The sequence below is a fragment of the Sitophilus oryzae genome, unplaced genomic scaffold, assembly GCF_002938485.1.
Source record: "Sitophilus oryzae breed Bouriz unplaced genomic scaffold, Soryzae_2.0 scaffold_1973_pilon_pilon, whole genome shotgun sequence".
NCBI classification, from domain to species: Eukaryota; Metazoa; Arthropoda; class Insecta; order Coleoptera; family Curculionidae; genus Sitophilus; species Sitophilus oryzae.
The window spans coordinates 500,744-522,221 of NW_022146694.1; the positions used below are offsets into that span (position 1 = coordinate 500,744).

The 21,478-nt window shown below is 31.4% G+C and overlaps 2 protein-coding genes across 2 annotated transcripts in view; one reads left to right on the forward strand and one right to left on the reverse strand.

Moving 5' to 3' along the window:
* Positions 1–2,888, reverse strand: part of LOC115883615 (rab3 GTPase-activating protein catalytic subunit-like) — an 89,657-nt gene extending 86,769 nt beyond the window's left edge. The window contains 1 exon segment of the mRNA XM_030901971.1: positions 2,842–2,888. Coding sequence (XP_030757831.1) covers positions 2,842–2,873 — 32 coding nt within the window. The 5' untranslated portion in view covers positions 2,874–2,888.
* Positions 1–21,478, forward strand: part of LOC115883614 (leucine-rich repeat-containing protein 4C-like) — a 119,990-nt gene that overhangs the window by 57,185 nt on the left and 41,327 nt on the right.

Sequence of the window (21,478 nt, forward strand, 5' to 3'; positions counted from 1 at the left end):
AAATAAATCAAAGCAGATTTAAATGCTCCTTCAAATTATATTAGGGTTCCCCTATACCTATCTGGCACAGTTTTTGAATAAAAAGCGATTTTTCAATAAAATGGCAATCAAGATGGCCGGTGTGCCATGGCAATTTGCTTGTGACAGTTAGTAGCTATTTTCAAAATCAACATTAGTTTAAGGACTTTATTTAAACTTATAACAGTTTATTTTATTTAATTTACCTACAATAGTTTAATAAGTAAGTATTTATTATTTTTCAAGAAAAATAAAGAAGCAGTTCTTTTTGATTTATATTACGATGACTTGTAGATATATCGGATTTTCTATAAAAAACAATTAAGGCAAATTCAATTTCTTCACTTCCAACGACTTGTTTCTGCGTAATAGGTTTTTCACATACACATATTTTACAACCACACTATCAGCTCTGTGAAATAGGAAAAGTAGTATTTCAAAGGAACTCTTGTTAAGAAAATTCCTATTTGGATATCTTTGAGCATAAACCCTTCAGGCCAATAAGCAATTGTTCTCACAAAATAAAATCTCTAGTAACATATCCATTCCTTCCAATACAAGATACTGCTTCATTTTTCTTGATAAAATAAAAAATATTTACTTATTAACCTTATTGTTATGTAAATTAACCTGAATAATATTAACACTACACTTAATATTTTTTTTGTTTCCAACATTTGAAAACAATATATTTAAACTAATTTCAAATCCCGCTCTGTTTTTTTAATATATTTAATCTGTTCATCGTTACAATATTGATTAGTTTTTAAACTTAACAATGACATGGGGTAACACAATGAATACGGAAAATCAAATGCAGTAAAATAATATACAGGGTGTTTCAAAACAAATGCGAAAAACTTTAGGGGGTGATTCCTTGTTCAAAATAAAGGGTAGTTTGCTTTATAAACGTTGGGTCAAAAGTCAACCATTAGGGAGATATCGCGGTAAAAAGATGGCGGAAAAATAATGTTTTTATTTTTTATCTTGAAAACGAAAAGAGATAGACTAATGAAATTTTACGGAAGCATTACTCTTATGAAAACACACTTTCAGGTAATTTTTTTACTTTTTTAAAATGAGTGGAAGGGGTTGAAATAAACTACCCCTATCATTCTTGTTAACGAAATTTAAAGAAAAACCTTATCAAACACATGCAAATGCTTTAATTTGGATAGTTTAGTTTGTTGAGAAACTTTTTACCTCTTGTGTGTTTTTTTGATAAAACTCACCGATTGGAAATTAAAAAATAAAATGTAAAGCATTACATGTCAGGACAAAAACATTTTTAGATTAAGAATCTAGTGATAATAACGATAATAATAATCATCTAGATAATAACGTATTGCAGTAGAGTAATGTCAAATAAAATAATATTAGGAACATCCTAAAAGTAACAGCGGCCGACAAGATTTTTTCCCTAAAAAATTACAGTAGCCCACTAGATTCTTTATCAGAAAATGTTTTTTGTCCTGACATGTAATGCTTTACATTTTATTTTTTAATTTCAAATCGGTGAGTTTTATCAAAAAAATACGAGAGATAAAAAAGTTTCTAAACAAACTAAACTATCCAAATTAATTTTTTTGCATTTATTTGATAAGATTTTTCTTTAAATTTCGTTAACAAGAATGATAGGGGTAGTTTATTTCAACCCCTTCCACTCATTTTAAAAAAGTGAAAAAATTACCAGAAAGTGTGTTTTCATAACAGTAATGCTTCCACAAAATTTTATTAGTCTATCTCTTTTCGTTTTCAAGATAAAAAATAAAAACATTATTTTTCCGCCATCTTTGTACCGCAATATCTCCCTAATGGTTGACTTTTGACCCAACGTTTATGAAGCAAACTACCCTTTATTTTGAACAAGCAATCACCTCCTGAAGTTTTTCGCATTTGTTTTGAAACACCCTGTATAATAAATAATATAAATATAATATAAACAATCAAATCATTTCCCTGGAAGATGGATTGGAAATGGTAGGGCAGTATAATGACCAGAGCGGTTCCTGTTGTTTCCAGGTCCGGTTTGTTTCCAAGGGGCGGGGAGGGGGCATTACTTGACGTCTTTTGTAAAAGTGAAATCAATACATCTCAACATTTACAATAAAGAGTACAAAATGCATTCGGAAGTATAAGAAAAAGATCTGTTCAGAGATGTATAAATAAAATTGAACGAAAAATAAATTTGTGCAACAGGGAGGGTGGTAACCCTTTCGAACATGTACATCATTAAAAACCAGTTTGTGGAAGTTGATTTATTTGTAATAACTACGATTAATATTATGCCATATTATTATATCGTATACTCAGATTTCAAATTCACAATAAAACAAATAAAATAATATCTTTAAATTGCTGACCTAGATATTATTTATTTGAATCTTTCATTTGGCTCGATTTTCCCTACTCAATGTTAATTACCGCTGATCAATATAGTTGCGATGAATATAATGGGATTAAATAATTTAAAAAAGCAGATTCGGACTTGAAATTATTTTATATAATAATTAAATAGTTTTGTTGTTGTTATGGTACTCAAAACAAAAAAAAAAGTTTAAAGTGTGGCACATCGTTGTACTCGGGAGACCAAGTTCTTTCAAAACCTGAAATAAAAAATGCAGGTCCAAATTTAAAAAAATTAAGTTGGCCTCTGTATCTCACAAATTATCAGCTAATTTGAAAATTTAAAAATACTATCAGGTAGCCTTAATAAAGTGGCTATGAAAATGTGCAATTGGTTTTTTGATTTTCTAAAAAGTAACAATAGCAAAAAATAAAATTGGTTTAAAAAAAACAATACTAATAATACCAATGCCATACCTCGAATTTGTAGCACCCTGTATACTACACATTGGTTTTGATTTAACTATTTCCTGAAATATCACCACACATATATCTACAGTTTATTTCAGTCACTTTCTTTATCTTAATACCCATGATTTCCTTGATCATAAAAATACACCCCATCAGTTGCAAGAAACGTATTACCATAAAACCGCGTTGATAGCTGTTAATCTCAATTATCAAGCAATCGCTGTTTAGAAATCACCGTCAAATAAAACACGAAAAAAAATAGTACTAAATCTGAAAGTAATACTAAATCACTTGCAAAAAAAATATTTGAAATAAATAACATCAATTACGGAGATTGATATTAAATATCCGAGAACGCGACAACGGAGTAAAAGTAAACTGGTATTTGAAATACACGATTGCATTAAATATGTGAATGTTAGTAAAACTGTTACTTGATTTTTTCATCCGGTGACAAATTATTCCACACACGCGGTGGAATTTTTGATATACTGAATTCGATTTTTCTAAAATGCTATATAATTTCAGTGACATTTATAATATATGAGCGTGTGAGATAATTATCCCAAGTAGCATTTTTGGACACAAAATCTCTCCTAAGAAACATTGCGAAACAGTTTCGAAACAATGATGGTGTTTGTGTCAAGACACAAAAGTTCTGAAATTAGTTCGACACATTTTTGATACATATGTTTCGTAACATAAATCGTTTTTTGTTTCAAAACATTTTCCCAAAATATGGTTTCGCTACATAAGAATAAAGATCTTAGTGTCACAAATTTTCCGAAACTTTTAAGAAACAGACGTGGCTCACATTTACAAATTTTCCGTACCCTTTTGTGCCTGAAAAGTTTTCATAATTTATTTGACATTCTGTCAAATATGAAACCTTACTTTGTTGTTTGGATTTTGTCCTGCAATTTTTGCAAAAAAATGGGGAAAACTTAACAATTTAAGCAAACAAAACAACTCCTAGAGCACAAAAAGAACCTAGTACGCATAATTATTGTAGGTGTCATCACTGGAAACTACCCCACGGGGGTAAACCTCGTGAGATGAAATATTTCCAACGATGACTACTGCAGAGAATGCGGAGAGGAAGTAGAAACCATAGAGCACCTGCTGTGCCACTTTCCGGCACTGGAATACCGACGCTTTAGAACTTTAAGCGTCGATTACACGGAGCGAGTTTACACGCCGCTAGTGCGCTTGTATACTATCTCGCTAGTCCGAACACGGCGTGTAAAAAAGCTACCATGATTGCACGTGGCTAGTAACAAGCCGTCCCAAGCTTGCGAACCTGTTGTGTTGTTATCTTGTTTCCAAAATGGAATGCATGTTTTATGTTTTAATTGTATTATAATAAGTAAATAAATAGTATATTAAACAACGAGTTTCGAAAACGACGTTTTGCACACGAGTTCGACAGTTTGTTCGAGACAGTTTCGAGACAGTTTGTTCGACAAGTCGAACGAGTGTACAAAGAAGTTTTCGAACGAGTTTTTACGCTATTTTTTCTTTTTCGACTACAGATTAGCAGCAGGCTCACTCAGTTTTTGCCAGTTTTGTGAAATAATTTGCGATGTAATGATGACACTTTTCTGACGACTGCGTTGCGTTTGGCGTTTCAGCTAAACATTGGAGGTTAAAAATGTTAAAATTGGCAGATGTCGTGTGAAAAATGACACATGTCGTGCGCTAAATCCTTAGCACACAACAGTTTGCAAAACGCCAATTTCAGATCGAGTTTTCCGTGTGTCAAACTGCATTTTCTAGGCTAGTCGTAGAAAAAAGTGCTTTAATTATTTTGACCAGAAGTTTTGATTGACGTTGTTGACAAGTGACTAGTTCGAAATTTCTATACAGATAGCGCTCTTTGATTCGCTGCCACCAAATACGTTTTAATAAAATATACGGAGAGTACCGCTTAAATTCCTGTCCCGATGTTGAAGGATGGCTATAGAATGTCAATGCATTTCCTACATAAGTCTATCCTTGTTCGGGAGGAGGTTTTCTGCGCTTCTCGATCTGTAAGCACTTTGATTGGACAGTTCCAAATCATATGATATGTTTTGTTTTGGTTTTATTTATTTTAAGTTGAGGTTAAAGACGTTCTAATAATTGAATTAAATCTTTCGAAAAATTGGAAGTTTTTTGTTAAATATTCTGAAATCAAATAAGTTTGATAATGTAACATTATGCGCATATTTATCAATTGAGATATTTTAATCGTATCCAACATGTTATGGCAAAACACTTTTTCAACCAAAAGTTTTCAGATATCTTCGATTTAGTTATTTTCGAATGTTTATTTTGTTTATATCTATTACAAACTCAAGGAGCAACAGTTTTTTACAAGTAGTGTTAATTTTGATGCTGGTGCAATACTTCTACTCGTTAAAATAAGTTTATTATAAATATTACAGACATTTAAAAAAATAGGCTATGGAATAGGTATATAAAAATTATTTTATATCTGTCTCACAATGGGGGGCTCCTAGTAGCGTAATAGGTATCTGCAGTGCGATTCTGTAAACATTTCCCTGTCTAGTGACTCATCAATCGTATACAAATAGCATAGGCTCGATAGGAAATTTCTTGCTACAGAGCTTACAGAATCCCATTGCTGATTTCTAAAATTCTTTTTCTAGATAGGCTTCCCGCATCGAAAAACTCCTATTTTATGGTATGTAATTAGTATTCTGAAGGTATTAAAATATTTTAATATCAATATAGTTTTTTCACTGAAACTCGAGTTAAATCTTAATATACATTATTCATATTGTCGTTTTAGAGATTGTGCTTTTATACTTACTATTATGAAAATTTACTGAATAAAATATATAGTTGCAATCCTTTTACTGAACTCCTTAATTTCTTGTTTTATGAGGGGATAATTTTTGCTTATTTAGGTACTAATTTTAATCAGACCATTTTTTAATGAACTCATTTATATTTATATCATATCGTTCTAAGTAGACTTTGTTGTGTTAGACAATTATTATTAAATAAAACGAATGAAAAAAAGTGACAGGTACGATATTTTTTTTTTAAATTCAAAAAATAATTTAGTAAAACCACAATTATTAAGAAATTGTCTTAAAAACTTCGTAGTACAAATTGCATATCTATTTCACTTTTTTTAAAATTCAAAAAATAATTTAGTAAAACCTCAATTAAGGAACTGTCTTAAGAACTTAGTATTACAAATTGCATATCTATTTCACTCGACTTAAAAATTGCAGCAAAACAAAGTATAACAGTACATTTTTTACTGTCTATTGTTTCTTTTACTGCCCATGTATTTATGATCAATAATCAACATCAGTCCTGGTTTAAAATGAAACAAAAGTAATTCTTTATTATTAACATATTTTTTATTAAACAAATATAACTAAAAGTATGTACATATTAAGTTTATACATAAATCAAGCTAGATACAAAAAATATAATTATTTACATTGTTGCATTGTAATACTCTTTTATATTATGAAAAAAACAATAATAATTTACAATAAGACAGTCTGTGTGTAACTGTGTAAGCATTATAATTAGCCTTATGTAGTCTCTATTTTTAGTCTTTACATTATAATGTCATTTTTATTTTAAAATAGTAAGACTAAATATAATGCTTTTAACAATTATTGATTTTTGAATAAAATTAGTTTCGTATATTTTTGTCTTATATTAACATCCCTTTCATTTCTGATTTTGCTTTCATGAAACAAACGAACATCGAGAAAAATTTCTATTATTAATTTGGTTAGTTGGCTTCTACCACACAAAAAGCAGTAGCCCATTCGCATTGTTCTATTAATTAAACTACAGCAAAAGTCTTTAAAACTAAATCACAAAATTGTCAATAAACGCACAAAGATTAAAATACAAACGAAAACACAGTACACGTGGAAAACACAGAAAGTTAGAGAAAACACTAATGGCGACTGCCCAAGTCCAAACTGAAAACAAAACGCCGACGACGCGTCCAAAAATAAATCGATAACCCATCTCGACACCATTCGGCCAATAGAAAAGTAGCATTTCGGCGCATGTGCATTACATCCAGCTACTGAACAAGGATGGACTTATGTCAAACTCGATCTTCTGTCCTTCAATCCTGGGACATAAATTCTCTCATTGCTCTTATGGGGAGGCCGCGGTATATGTAAATTTAAATGTATTTGGCTGTCACTAAGCTGTGACTGCTTGGTCGTGGACGTTAGTGCGCGTGGTATCATTTGATTTAATGGTTATACTGGTTGCAGCAACTTGGCCGTTGGCTGGTCGCTGTGACCTGGACGTCAGTGCATTTGAGCTCTAAATCATTCATGTTTCGATTAATCAGACATTCGTACCACAAGTACCTAGTTAATTACCAATTACTTCGATAAGTGACGTGGTTGCAAATAAAACAGTGTAAAATCCACGGGGGGTTTTGATTACTGTCTCGAAATTTAGATAATCCGACGACAGTGATAAAACACTTCTCTGCTCGGTATGTAATATACTATAAGTTATAGAGTTTGTTCATTTTTACAAAGTGATGAGAAAAAAAATCAAGAACTGAGAAAACAAGTCCAAACTACTCCCAAAAATTTCTTTATTAGTGACCGGTTTCGGCAATTCCAGCCATCATCAGACCTTTGTAAAAGACAGTTGTTCGTTTGACTTCAATAAGTCAAAGTCAACAGTTTACAAAGTAAAACGAAAAACTGTCTTGGACAAAGGTCTGATCATGGTTGGAATTGCCGAAACCCGGTCACTAATAAAAATAAATTTTGCAATGATTTCGACTTTGTTCTTGATTTTAACATTAAGTTTTTTAATATACTATAGGATTAATAAACGGGATGGCGAAAAATTCCCACATTTTACCAGTTACAACTTACAACTAATTTCATCAAAGTTGAATTTTCACATAAAACAAGCGTTTTTTTCTCTGTGTAAACTTTTACCTTTATTTTTACTACTATTGTTCACAGACTGAAGAGAGTCACAAACACAATTTCTTTTCATTTCCTCCGCGTTACACTGAACTAGAATTGTGTGTGCGCGTCGTGACGTTCCGTCTGGCCGATTCCGTCACAGTCTTATCCAATTCCGCCGAAAGTACCGCGTCGGATGGCACGTAATTGACCAGAGACTGTGACGTTGCGTATTTACAAATTAGAATTAATGAAATGGGTAATGTTGGACGACGGGAGGTCAAGAAAGGAATAGAACGGGTCATTATCCTTTAAGCATTTGTATTCAGATTTAAAAACTGTATTTTTTGTATACAATAGATGAAGCGATAGCTATATTGTTATGACTGCGACCTCTATTTATAGTAGATGTATAAATTTTTAAACTACTTTTTTTCTTATACATATTTTAAAGTTTAATAAATGTTCAAGTGCTGTATGCAGGTGAAACACTGAACGTTCAATGCAATCAAAAGTTCGAGGCTAGAGATTTGGGAAAGAAAAATACCGAGGAAAATTTTTAGAGGAAAGAAGATAAACAACACAGGGAGCAGAAGAACAAATGAATAATTAAAAAATATCGGGCACCAAGTATAACGGGAGTACCAAGAGCACAAAGACTGAGATGACTGGGACACATTGAAAGAATGGCTGAAGCAAGAAATTCTAATATGATAATGAAACGTGGAAATAGGTGGAAAGAAAAGGAGGGGTAGACCTAGAACCAGATGGAAATAGGATGTTCAAAAGGACTTGAGAAGGATAAGAGTGAATGGGTGGAGAATAAAGGCGAAAGACAGAAACAAATGGCGAAAGATAACCAATCAAACCATGGGCCTTTTAGGCTTTTAGAGCTGTTATATATAAATGTTCAAGATATCTGAAATGAAAAACAAGATAGAAATTGGTCCAATGATAGCGCAAGTTATATATAACTCATCATACACAGATCGGGACCACCAGATATCAACAGAAGAATTAAGTAAGCATGGAGTACTTATGGAAGAAATTCAATCATATTCAAATCTAGAATGCCATTCTATCTAAAGAAGAAAACATTCGACCAATGTGTACTACCAGTGCAGTACTACCAGTGCTACCTATGCATGCGAAACCTGGACACTTAAAAAGGACATCATAAAGAAACTGCAGGTCGCACAACGTTCAATGGAATGAAATATGCTGGGAATAACCAAGGGACACCGTAAAAGAATAGAGTGGATACGACAAAAAACCCAGGTAATAGATGTCATCCACAGAGTCAAATCCCTCAAATCGCAATGAGCAGAACACCTGGCAAGAAGAACGGATAACAAATGGACCACAAACATTAGTCTGGTATCCACGAGGAATTAAGAGACCTAGAAGAAGACCGAATCTGATATATAGGACTATGATATTAGGAAATTAGCAGGAATAATAGACAACAATGGGCCCCACTACAAAGAAAGTATGTGAGGGAGGCTACACCATAATTGGAAATAGTTGAATAAGCTGAAAATGATGATGATGATGATAGTCAATTAAACATTTTATTTGTATTATCCACATTTTGTTTATGTGGTACTTATCATAGCGCTCTCGTATTTTGAAGTCTATTAACCAATTAACTTAAATCGATAAAGTTTAGCTTAAGTAATCTTTAACGGTACACTAACTAGAGTTTTTAATTAAAGATGCATCGATTTTTAATCTACTTTTTATAATTAAACGTCTAGTTCCTAATTAAAAGTCTTGTTTAAGATTGTTTTTATTTAGATAGTTAGTTGTCCAATATACATAAACATTGCTTAACACTGACTTAATTATAACATAACTTATACAGGGTGGGTAGATCTCGATAAAAGAAACAAATTTTCTCTTTACCATTTTTCAAATTGGACCAAAATAGCCAAGTTACTTGCTTTGAAAATTAAAGAAAAATATTTTTTGTTTAAATTTTGAAAATCACTAGGACTTTTTTTCTGTGTTTTTGTTCCTTGTAAATTTAATCTACGACCTGTTGTTATATTGTCAGGATATTATCTTTTTTTTAACCGAAATTATAAAAAATCCTCCGAAAAAAAAAATTCTTTTAAAAAATACAAAATTCTGAAAAGTTCTTTTTTTCGTGAAATAAAAACATAGATGTGTTTTTGAGATCGCAATATATCAACCCTAAAATATGTGCACTTATTTCAATTCATCCGGTCGTTTTTGTTGGACACAAAATTACGAAACTTTGCACAACGACACCCTGTACCACTTTCAATTCTTATTAATTTTTAAAAACGTGTCAACCAATGAGTATAGAGTATGACCGTATAATATAAATTTCGATTCCAAATATCTCGAGAACCATTACTCGTAGCGATTTTTATCAAAAGACCTTTTTTACGTAAATAACGTTGTGAATGTATATTTTTTTACTCAGTAGTTTTATGCAGGTACAGACGAAAAGTTATTACTCTTCAAAACAGTTAAAACACATGTAGGTGGCGCCCTCTACAAGTAGGATCCATATTGACATCAAAATCAAATTTCTCATGCCAAAAAACGCTCAGACACCAATTTTTATCCAATTATTGACGTTACTTCAGAAATTATTTGGAAAAAATCGAAATAAAAATGAACACCCTGTATCTCCGAACTTTTTTATTTGTTTTTAGTTCGGACCACACAGTATATAAAATAATTTTAAAATATAAACATATTTTATAAAAAAAAATCGGATTGAAATCTTCAAATTATAAGTTCACATAGAGTGATTTTCGAAATAATAAATAACCCTGTAAAAATAAACTTTGGTATGACTCAATTTTTTTACCAATCAATCAATTTTTAATCGCTTTTTCCTAACTATACCCATCTAACATCTTATTTTAAAGCCTTTGTTTCAGATCTTCTCCGTTAAATTATTCACTGTTTATTTTAATAATAACTTTAATTATACTGACATGACTTAATATAAAAAATATGTATATTTCCATATGACTATGTAATTAAAATTTTTTTAAATACAGTGATTACTACAAGACCTTTCAGGAACTGATTAATTAAACATTCTATTCTTCAGAAATTATTATGTAACGTTGCTGATACATCGAAGAATACCGCGAGACTCAAGAGTTGTTACACCGGCCACGGTACAAAAGAATTTACACCCACCCCCAAGACAAAAGCTCGAGTATCATCAAGGTGAACCTCATACACAATTGGCAGATCGTTGAAAAAAGCTGGCTTTTACTTCTTTTATTAGTTCTTTGTGCCATCAACATAGCTACGTTCTCGATTCATCATATTTACCAACATTTTTAAAGAATTCAGTTCAATATTAGCTGGCCCTAGACTAGAGACTAATTTTTGTCATTTTTGTAGTACAGATGACTGATTGATCGAATGTAATGGAATGATTGAGACTAACCGATTTGACAGTTTTTGATATTTGTTCTCTATACAGGGTTGTTCACCACATACGACACGGAGTATTGTAGCTAAACGATTAGATTTTTACAAATTGTAAGTTCTGGGTTCGTTGGAGGACTCTTAGAGCTACAATTTAAAAAAAAATTACAAGATTCAAAGTGTCCCAAGTAAGTAAAAAATATTAAAGCTGTATATTTTTAAATAGAACAGCCGGTATATTATTCTATTTTTAGATTCTCCGATTGAAATAAAGGTAAATTTGATTAAGGTTTATCACAATTAAACCTTACCGTTTTTGAAATATTTTCAATTTTGTGAAATTGCAGTAAAAAATTTACGGCTTTATTTCTCCAAGGGTATTACAGGTTTTTATACTAAATATTTACTGGATATTATTTATTGATCAGATATTGTGTTGCAATAATAAAAATTATACTACCGTATACAGAGTGTCCAAAACTTTTTATTAAACAATTACTAGCTATAAACGGCAATAACTTGTTTAATTTAAATGGAACACCCTCTATATTTTACGTGAATCAGAAGCACAATTTAATTCTATATCAAATTGTATTATACCATTTTTAACTATCTCTTCATTTCTAGAAAATGCATTTTCTTATAATTTAGACCTCATTTATCAATATACCCATGGAACATTGACATTTAAGATTATTTTTAAAGCAACATATGTACAAAATGTACAGGTGGCAAAAATATATATTGCAAGCCCATTTCTTCACAAAAAGAAAACTATTTAAATCTTTGTAAAAGAGTTAAATTATAGAAAAATAAAAATATTAGAATTATTACTAATTATTAATCTACCGCCATTATGTCCGCCCAAAAATTAGTTAATTACATACTTAATTGTTTTAATTAATAAATTATTCAAAATAAATGTGGATTTGACTAAGAAATCAATACAATAATAAGTTATGAAAATGAACGTCTCTGTTGTTATAAATAAGCATTCGTTAACAAAAATTAAATAAAATTTATCAGATGTTATTTTTTATCACACTGCCTAATACACATACAAAATTGAGTTATTTAGTATTTGGAGCAATTATTATTAATCAACGTAAACAGTCAATTAATGTAGTTTGAATACTGGGATCATATTAATTGGTTTGGCTTGGTTTGGTTTGGTAACAAAAAATATTTAAACAGTTTTTTTTTTAATATTTTAATGAAATAAGCGAATTATATCGACAATATTAGTATCTGCACACTTTGAAAATTTGTTACATATTTAAAAACAATCTAAAATGTCAATATTCCATGGGTATAGTGATAAATGAGGTCTAAATTATAAGAAAATGCATTTTCTTCGAAAATTTGAAAAGATAGGTAAAAATGGTATAGTACAATTTGATAGACAATTAAATTGTGCATCTGATTCCCGTAAAATATACAGTGTGTTTCATTTAAATTAAACAAGTTGTTAAAACCTAGTAATAATTTAATATACATTTTTAGACACTCTGTATAAGGTAGCATTTTTTTATTACTGCAACACAATATCTGATCAATAAATAAACTTCAGTAAATATTTAGTATTAAAAACTTCGATACTCTTGAAATGAAGCCTTAAAATTTTTACTGCAATTTTATAAAATTGAAAATATTTCAATCGTAGAATCTAAAAATAAAATAATATACAGGGTGTTCCATTTAAAAAAAATACAACTATAATATTTTTTACTTATTTGGAACACTGTATCTGATAAAAATATTTTTAAATCGTAGCTCTAGTAGTCCTTCAACAAACCCAAAACTTACAATTTGTAAAAATCTAATCGTTTAGCTACAATACTCCGTGTCGTATGTGGTGAACAACCCTGTATATTTGTATATTTCGTACTGTGTACATTTCGATTGAAATATATTTAATTATACTATTTTCCGTTGAATTTCTTTACTATAAGGTTTAGTATCTTTGTATAACATTTAGTATCTAAAGAAAAAAACATTCTACCAATGTGTACTACAAGTCATGACATATGCATGCCAAACCTGGACACTTAAAGGTTGATTCTCACTATACCTCCCGTTTCCATTCCATATCCATTCCGTTTTTTTTTATTGTATTGACGCTATACGTAAGCTTTCGTTCCGTATCAGTTTAATTTTTAGGAAATAAAATGGCATCTTTTTTACGAAAAAAAAAACTAAAACTAAATTAACCAATAAAGTAACAGTAGTCACAAATTTAAATAATACAAAATAATTTCAGTTACGGTTACGGTTCCGCGAAAATAAAGTTAAAAGACTCATCTCTACTGAGCTAGACTCTGTGCTAGACTAGGCAGATAGATGTTTCCATAAATGATAAAATGGAAACCCAGAACGTAGCTATTGTCGCTACGTTCGCGATTTGATTTAAGACTGGCGAATATGCGGTTTGGCCTTAGCCATAGTCACGATTTTCCTATTTTTAACGTTAGCGAATTAACATAAGCATTCTGCGTGGACTGTTGTCGCTGTACGGGTTGGTAATGCCCGTGCATCTGTCGTGTCCATCTTATCGTGAGCCATTCATTCTGATTGAATGAATTCGTAAGTACTCGTATTATTGACCTTTATTCCCTGTTCCGTTCACTTAGAATGGGCCAGGGCATGAGGCGTTATACAGGATGAGTCTTAAATAAAAATATATATTTAAAAAATATAAAAACATATTTTCTCTTTACCGTTTTTCAAAATAAGTCCAAAAATAACCGAGTTATTTTACTTTGAAAATTAAAAAAAAATGATTTTTGCTCAAATTTTGAGAACTACTGGATCTTTTCTGGGTTTTCTTTCTTCAAAATTTAATCTACTATCTATGTTGCCATATTATCAACAAAGTATGTTTTTTAACTAAAAACTAAAAAAAAATCAAAAAATTTTTCAAAAAATTCCAAATTTCTTTTTCGCAAAAAAACTCATAATCGTGTTACAACCCCTAAAAATATTTACACTTATTTAAGACTCCCCTTGCATAGTGAGACAAAATACAATTTCTTTTGATTCATACATGGTGTCCCATATAAAAAATGCTCGAAGTCAAAGAATGCCTAGAGAAGCTGAAAATATTAGGCAAAGGTAATAAAGTCCTCCTACTATGGGATATCAACCAAGGGATAGAAAGCAATGAAAAAAGGAAAGGATCGAGCTAGAAAAGAAGCGAACACTTTACTAACTGGACAGAATATTTCTGCTTCCCAATTGGAAACCAACTTAAAGCGGAACTCAGAAACCTGGAAGACTCCATCCGTACCCTGGAATGAGAGTCCTCCAACGGTCTAAGACACTTGAAGAAATTTCTCAGAACTTACGACCGAGAAAAATCCAAGATTTTCCTTGATTTAAATAAGGACAATCTTCAAAATGTTACAGGATTTTTAGCAGGACGCTGTCTTTTCAATGAAAAACTAAGAAAAAACTAGAAATCACAAAAAATCAGGAACAAATATTTTTATACGTGTTGAATTAAATCAACTGAAAACAAAGACAATGTTCATTCTAGAAACAGAAACAATAATAAATGAAAACAGATAGAAAGGATAAAGGACAGAAATAAAAATTTCCCAAAATGTCGATTTTTTGGTAAAAGATTGTTCATCAGATCAAAACTAAACATAAAACAACACATGTTAATTGGCAGGGATGACAATGACAATGACCTGACAATGATAATGAGCTGACAATTATTGTGTTTTTCGGAAAACTTTTTGGTTCGCTAAATGTTCTTAGCGAAATGATTTCGGGCAATTTTCCATTAGTCAGTCTTTGTTTCGTTGATATGCTTTCGGTCAATTTTCCTTTCGTCCATTTAATTTGAAATTAAGAAAAAATTTTTTCTTAATTTTCTTCGAGCCGAGCAGAAATGATTTCCACACAAGTCACCGCATCAGATTTTCAACGATTTAACCCTGAAATAAACTGATTTTAATTTTTTAAGCAAAAACTATGCGTCGGGCGAAAAAAAATCAAGAGATAAAAAATATTTAGAAAGGAATGGAGATTTTGAAGATAAATTCTTATTTTAAGAGAAGTCAGTGGTGTACAACTTTTTTCTTCAAAAATATTCAATATAAATCTCATATGGACGGCACTGGTTGAAATAAATAAAATTCTTTGTGCACCAAAAAAGGTATTTTGATGCATAGAAGACGTGTATTAAGTTTCATAAAGATATCTATAAAAAAATCAGAGTTATTGAGAAAAAAATAGAAAATTACCACCTTGTATCTCAGAAATTAAGATGGTTAGGACATATATTCACATGAAGTTTTTCTCTTAAGCGGCCCATACATTATCAAACAAATTGCGCAACGCAGGCTGTTGCGCAACGAGTTGCCAATTTATGGTAGTGTTTGATGCGTTGCGCAATTGTTTGATGATGAATTCTTTTGTGCAACAGGACTGTTTGCGCAACGCGTTGTGTAGTGTATGTGTGTGTTGCGCTTCGTTGTGCAATATTTTAGTTGTTTCATCCAAATTCTTTGTTTTTATTTTCATTTTTTGGTATCATCGACATCATCTAGGGCATATACGATAATAATTGACGCAATGGCAATTGAGGACATGATTGTTTCTCTAACAATGCACAACTTTTAATAAAAAGTTTGATCTAAATTTTACTAAGTGCATGGGTGATGCAGTTGTGCAACGGAACGTTGCGCATCGCTTTGTTGCGCAACTTGTTTGATAGTGTATGGACTGCTGAATCAGTTGTGCAACGCAGCGTTTATTTGATAATGTATGGGCCGCTTTAGAATAGGACCAAGAATCGCCCCCTTAAATATTAGTATGTCATTAAGGAACACCCCGTAATCATAAATCGACTTTTTGTGACTAGATATTGATTTTATCGAGGATTTTATAAAATACTAGCGTGTACCAGCGACTTCGTTCGCGTCGAATTAATCATTTGTAATGGTGATGATAAAGCAAAGCAAGAATTTCCATTAACATACGAACTGGATAAAATTTTCTCACATTTATGTCAGCATGCGAAAAAACAATATGGTGATATTATTATATAATTTGGTAATATTTGAGAGGTAGTTTCATCTTGTTGGAATTTAACTTTCGAAAAATCCTTTTGCCAAAAATAAGTTTTTTACGTCAAGCAGTTTAAGCAGCATCGTGGTTTTTTAAAAAAAATTCAAAATATGTAAAAAAACCAAATAAAGTATGCTTGTCCAAGCGTTTTCCCGAAAGACTAACCGTTTTTTAAATAACAAATATTGTAACATTTCACCCTCTTGGAACAGGAATTTCAAAAAATCCCTTCTTATCGAACCTCTACACCCTAGAATCAACCTGTATGCCAAAATTGAGCTTCTTACGTAGAGTGGTTTGAGCAGGATCGTGATTAATCAGTATGTCAGTCACTTAAGGATTTTATATATTAGTATAGATTTGAAAAATCTCTAGTTCCATCTTAGTTGTTAAAAACAGATATTCCTGTTTGAATATCGTGAAAGGACGGCACAGATATAAATCGAATGCAGTGACTATTAGAGTGTGTAATGTTAACATATTGCATAATTTTCTCTATGCGCTTATGCAGAAAATTTAGTTATTTAGTGTAATATTTTAACCTATTCCTTCCACTCTGTTTGTTAGGCTGTTACGAGCAGCTCGATTCGGTATTTGTTACGATATTAGTGAAACAAACCGCTACAGGAACTAAATAACCTTGCATATACGTTTTCTCACTTAAATCGTATGTGTTTAAACGTATGCTTTTCCGTGTTATAACATTATTTTATTTCCTTTTTTCCATTGTAACTGTTAAAAGTGCCTTATATCTATCAAAAATAGTAGATAAAATAGTACTTTAACCGCAAGGGTAGATAAAATGATACTTTAACAGCGAGAATAGGTTAAAAACTTTACTTCTTCTCGCACGTTTTTTAATTGCTTCCATTTAAAAAAAAAATTTTGTAATCTTTTTCATAAGTTATTCGGGATTTAAATAGAAGTAGTTTGAATATGGCGTTTGTCACCTCAGCCTGAATATCTGTTGGTAATTTTTTCTTATTTCGTTTTGAGCCATTTCTGGATCCAATTCAATCAGCTATCGACACGAAAGACAATTAAAAAATATTGACTCAAAACTGTGAAATTACATAGAAACCAACGCAAACCCAGCACAATATTTTTTCTACTCGTAATAAATTCCTTAAAATAATAATTTCTGAATATTTTTTAAAACGTAACTTGCTGTGGAAAAAAGTATTGTTTTATACACGACGATAAAATACCATTTTATCGTCTTTTATAGAAAATAACTATTAATCAAATTCTGTTTTACTTCGAAATGAAATTCATAATTTTTTCTAAAAGGGAATTCATAGATTTATTGTTAGCAATAAAAATAAACTTTGAGTGAATAAATATTTCATCTAAACATTAAGAAAAATCTAGTAAATAAATGATCATTTACATTTGTTACTTTTAATCATCTTGATGATTAAAAAAAGATGAGGGATTAACAACAATTTGACCACCGACCAATTTTTAATGAAAGAACTATAATTATCAAACTATATTGTTTCGTCAAAAATTGATAAATTCAATTAGAAAGTAAAAGATTATTAACATTTGTTATTTTTAAGGATTAGGCTCTAAATTTTGTTTCATGCACATTAAACAATTTAACCATCGACTGAGGGTATTTATTTCCTTCATACTGTATTAGTGTAGTTTTCATTCGACCAAACAAGCTGGTTGTAGCTTGTATGGGAGGGGGGAAGAAAATCATCACGACCTTATAGATCTATTGTATCCCCCTTTCTTGAGTTATAACTCATCATACAGTCTCAGGGATTTGACAAAAACCAGTATCTGAAACAGTTTTACAGAGGTTAGTTCTCCATCTCCGATATCAGTCGTACCAAAGTTTATGACACGAATAGTTGTCGTCTCGGCGCAGTCAGTTATGAGGTGTTGGTGTTTCCCCATAGAATCTGCATTCGCCGTTGTTTCTTAGCTTCAATCTACTGATGTGTTCATTGGGGAGACAGTGTCCTGTTAAAAACCCCGTAACAATCCCAAGATTCTTCTTGTTCTTTAAGGTGCCGTGCAGATTTCTGCGTAGGCGTTCATCTTTTTCTTCCTCGTCAGATGGTTCTATTAATTGCAGCGACTTGGAGTGCTTGGAAAGTCCTGAATGCCTGTTCAATGACAGATAGCTTCTTTCGGCCTATTGCCTTTTTGGGATAATTAGACGCTGAAAGTGATAGCGTTCTCCATGCAATGTGTCCCAAATAGGCTATTTTGCTCTTTTTGATGATTTCGAAAACACACGGTCGATCCAGGACACTCTTAGCATTCGTAGGTTCCACATTCGAAGGGTTTAATTCTGTTTATCGTTGCTACCTTCAGCGTCCATGCTTCCACACCATATAACAAAACGGACGAGACATAGAACTTCAGACATAGACAAAACCTTCGAAGTTTTAGAAAAGTTGTTCTTGCTTGTTCGATCCTGCATTTGATCTCTTGATCTGGACCCCACGTTTGGTTAACCATGCATCCCAAGTATTTAAATTGTGTGACCTGCTTGATGACCATTTAAGTAAATTCTAGTGTTCGGAATGTTGTTTCTGCTAACAGCCATAAATTTAGATTTTCTAGTAATGTTTAAACCCAGTCTTTGGCTTCCATTGGTAACCTTATTTAGAATGATTTGGAGATCATTTGCATTGTCTGCAAATATCACTGTGTCATCCGCATATCGGATATTATTAACTGGAATGCCATTTATTTTCAAACCAAATGCTCTTTCCACATACAAGTTAAACAACATTGGAGACAGAATACACCACTGCCTTACCCCCTTTTTTATTTCAAAATCTTTTGTAACTCCCACATTATGTATACGAATTTTAGCATTTTGGTTCCAATACAAATTACTGATCACCCTTATATCTTTTCCATCAAGTCCCAAGTCTCTGAGGTGAATATAAGGAGGTCATATTTAATCCGAAGATTGTTCTTAATTAAATCAAGGAAAATCTTTGATTTTTCTCGGTAAGTCCTGGGAATTTTTTTTCAGTGTCTTAGATCGTTAGACGATTCCCATTTCAGGTTACGGAGGGAGCCCTCGAAGTTCTTGACTTCCGCTTTAAGTTGGTTTCCACTTAGGAAGCAGAAGCATAAATAACCAGAAATCTACGGAATCAAATGAAAAAACAGAAACTTTCTTAATGGTAATTATTTCTCGATTAACCCTCGTATTGGCGGCGTCAAGCCATTAAAGAAAAACTGTTTAATCTAGGTCGTATGCTATCGAATTAGTACAGTTAGGTGAGAGTCCTATTTAGATGAGCAGCTGAGCGTGAACTTATAATATTCTGTTAATCACCGGTTGAACTAAAGTAAAAGGCATTTTCTGTAGGTCGGAAATTACACTGATGGAGTTGGTCAGCGAGCGTGAGATACGGGCGTGGAGTTTCTACAAATCGTATTATGCGTTTTGATATATCAGTATGAGTAATGTTGTATTAATCATACCACAATACATATATGGATATACAGGGTGGTCTGAATTGTATTCCGGAAACTTCGGCAGCATATTCTGTAGATAAAAATAAGGAAAAAAATTCGTATAAATGCATGTCCTAAAATGCTTTAGTTTCGGAGATACAGGGTGTAGAAGTTTCATTTTTATTTCAATTTTTTCCAAATAATTGATAAAGTAACGTCAATATTTGGATGAAAATTGGTGTCTGGGAGTTTTTTGACATGAGAAATTTGATTTTGATGTCAATATAACTACTACTTGTAGAGGGCACCACCTACGTGTTTTTTAACTGGTTTGAAGAGTAATAACTTTTCGTTCGTACCTGTATAAAACTACTAAGTAAAAAAATATACATTAACGAGGTTTTTTACGTAAAAAGGTCTCTTGGTGAAAATCGCTACGAGCAACCGTTCTCAAGACATTTATAATGGAAATAGTCACGGAAATGTATATTTTTTCACTCAGTAGTTTTATACAGATATAGACTAAAAGTTATTACTCTTCAAAAGAGTTAAAACACATGTAGGTGGCGCCCTCTACAAATAGGAGTCATATTGACATCAAAATAAAATTTCTCATGTCAAAAAACTCCAGTCAGGCACCAATTTTCATACAAATATTGAGGTTACTCAGAAATTATTTGGAAAAAATGGAAATAAGAATGAAACTTCTACACCCTGTATCTCCGAAACTAAGCATTTTAGAACATACGTTTGTACGAACTTTTTTACTTATTTTTACCTGCAGATTATGCTGCCGAAATTTCCGGAATACAGTTCGGACCATCCTGTATACAGTATGTCCCCGGATTTCCTTTAGAAGAAGAAAAACTTTTTCATTAATGACATGTTGAGAAAAATGTTTGCTTCTTTTAAAACGGTTAATCCCGTTTATACTTTCCCAAATTTCCATACCGTTTTAGAGAAAATTAAAAAAAAACATGAAAATATAGTTGAATTTTTGAAGTCTTATATCAAAACGCGTTTCAATGGTAGGTAATATAATTTTGATTTCATTCTTTGACAGATGGTTATTATTAATTTTGATTAACGTCATATTTTTTGGTATTGTTTTAACGCAATTAATCATTTTAGAACAAGCAAATTTTTTTATGAAGAATGCATTTTTCTCAAAATGTGAATAATAAAAAGTTTCTCCTTTTTTAAAGACAATCCGGGGTATACTGTATAATTACTTACAAGATATTTATTCTTTCTTATATTATTTGCGACGTTTGTAATTGTTTAAAAAACTATTTCAGAAGATTGAAAAAATAGCATGTTCTATTTGATACTGATTGAATATATTAATTCTCCAAAACTTGGATTTACTAATTTTCTTTTCAAGCTTTTTGGCGAATTTTTTGGCATACACTGTATCAAGAAGCTCGATAACTCGTGTTGCTATCTTAAGAATGTGGCGAACAATAAATAATCATCAATCACAACTAATGAAGTCATCGACACGATATAATCCGTATCCTCCATTATAATGATCTTCAGATGATCAACCTGTTAAAAAAAACTGATGTGTAATAGGTTCTGCATTAGCAAAAAAGCCATGTTGTTGTGATTTGTTTTTTTACTACTACTAGATTTCTTCAACCTTTTCAGTATTATTAACTCTTCAAAATAGAACATTTTTATAAGCAAAATATTTTGAAATATTTTGTTGACTCTCTTTTATAGTATGCATATCAATGATCTACTATACAAACTAAAAGATTTGAGTTAGAAAACATATAAAA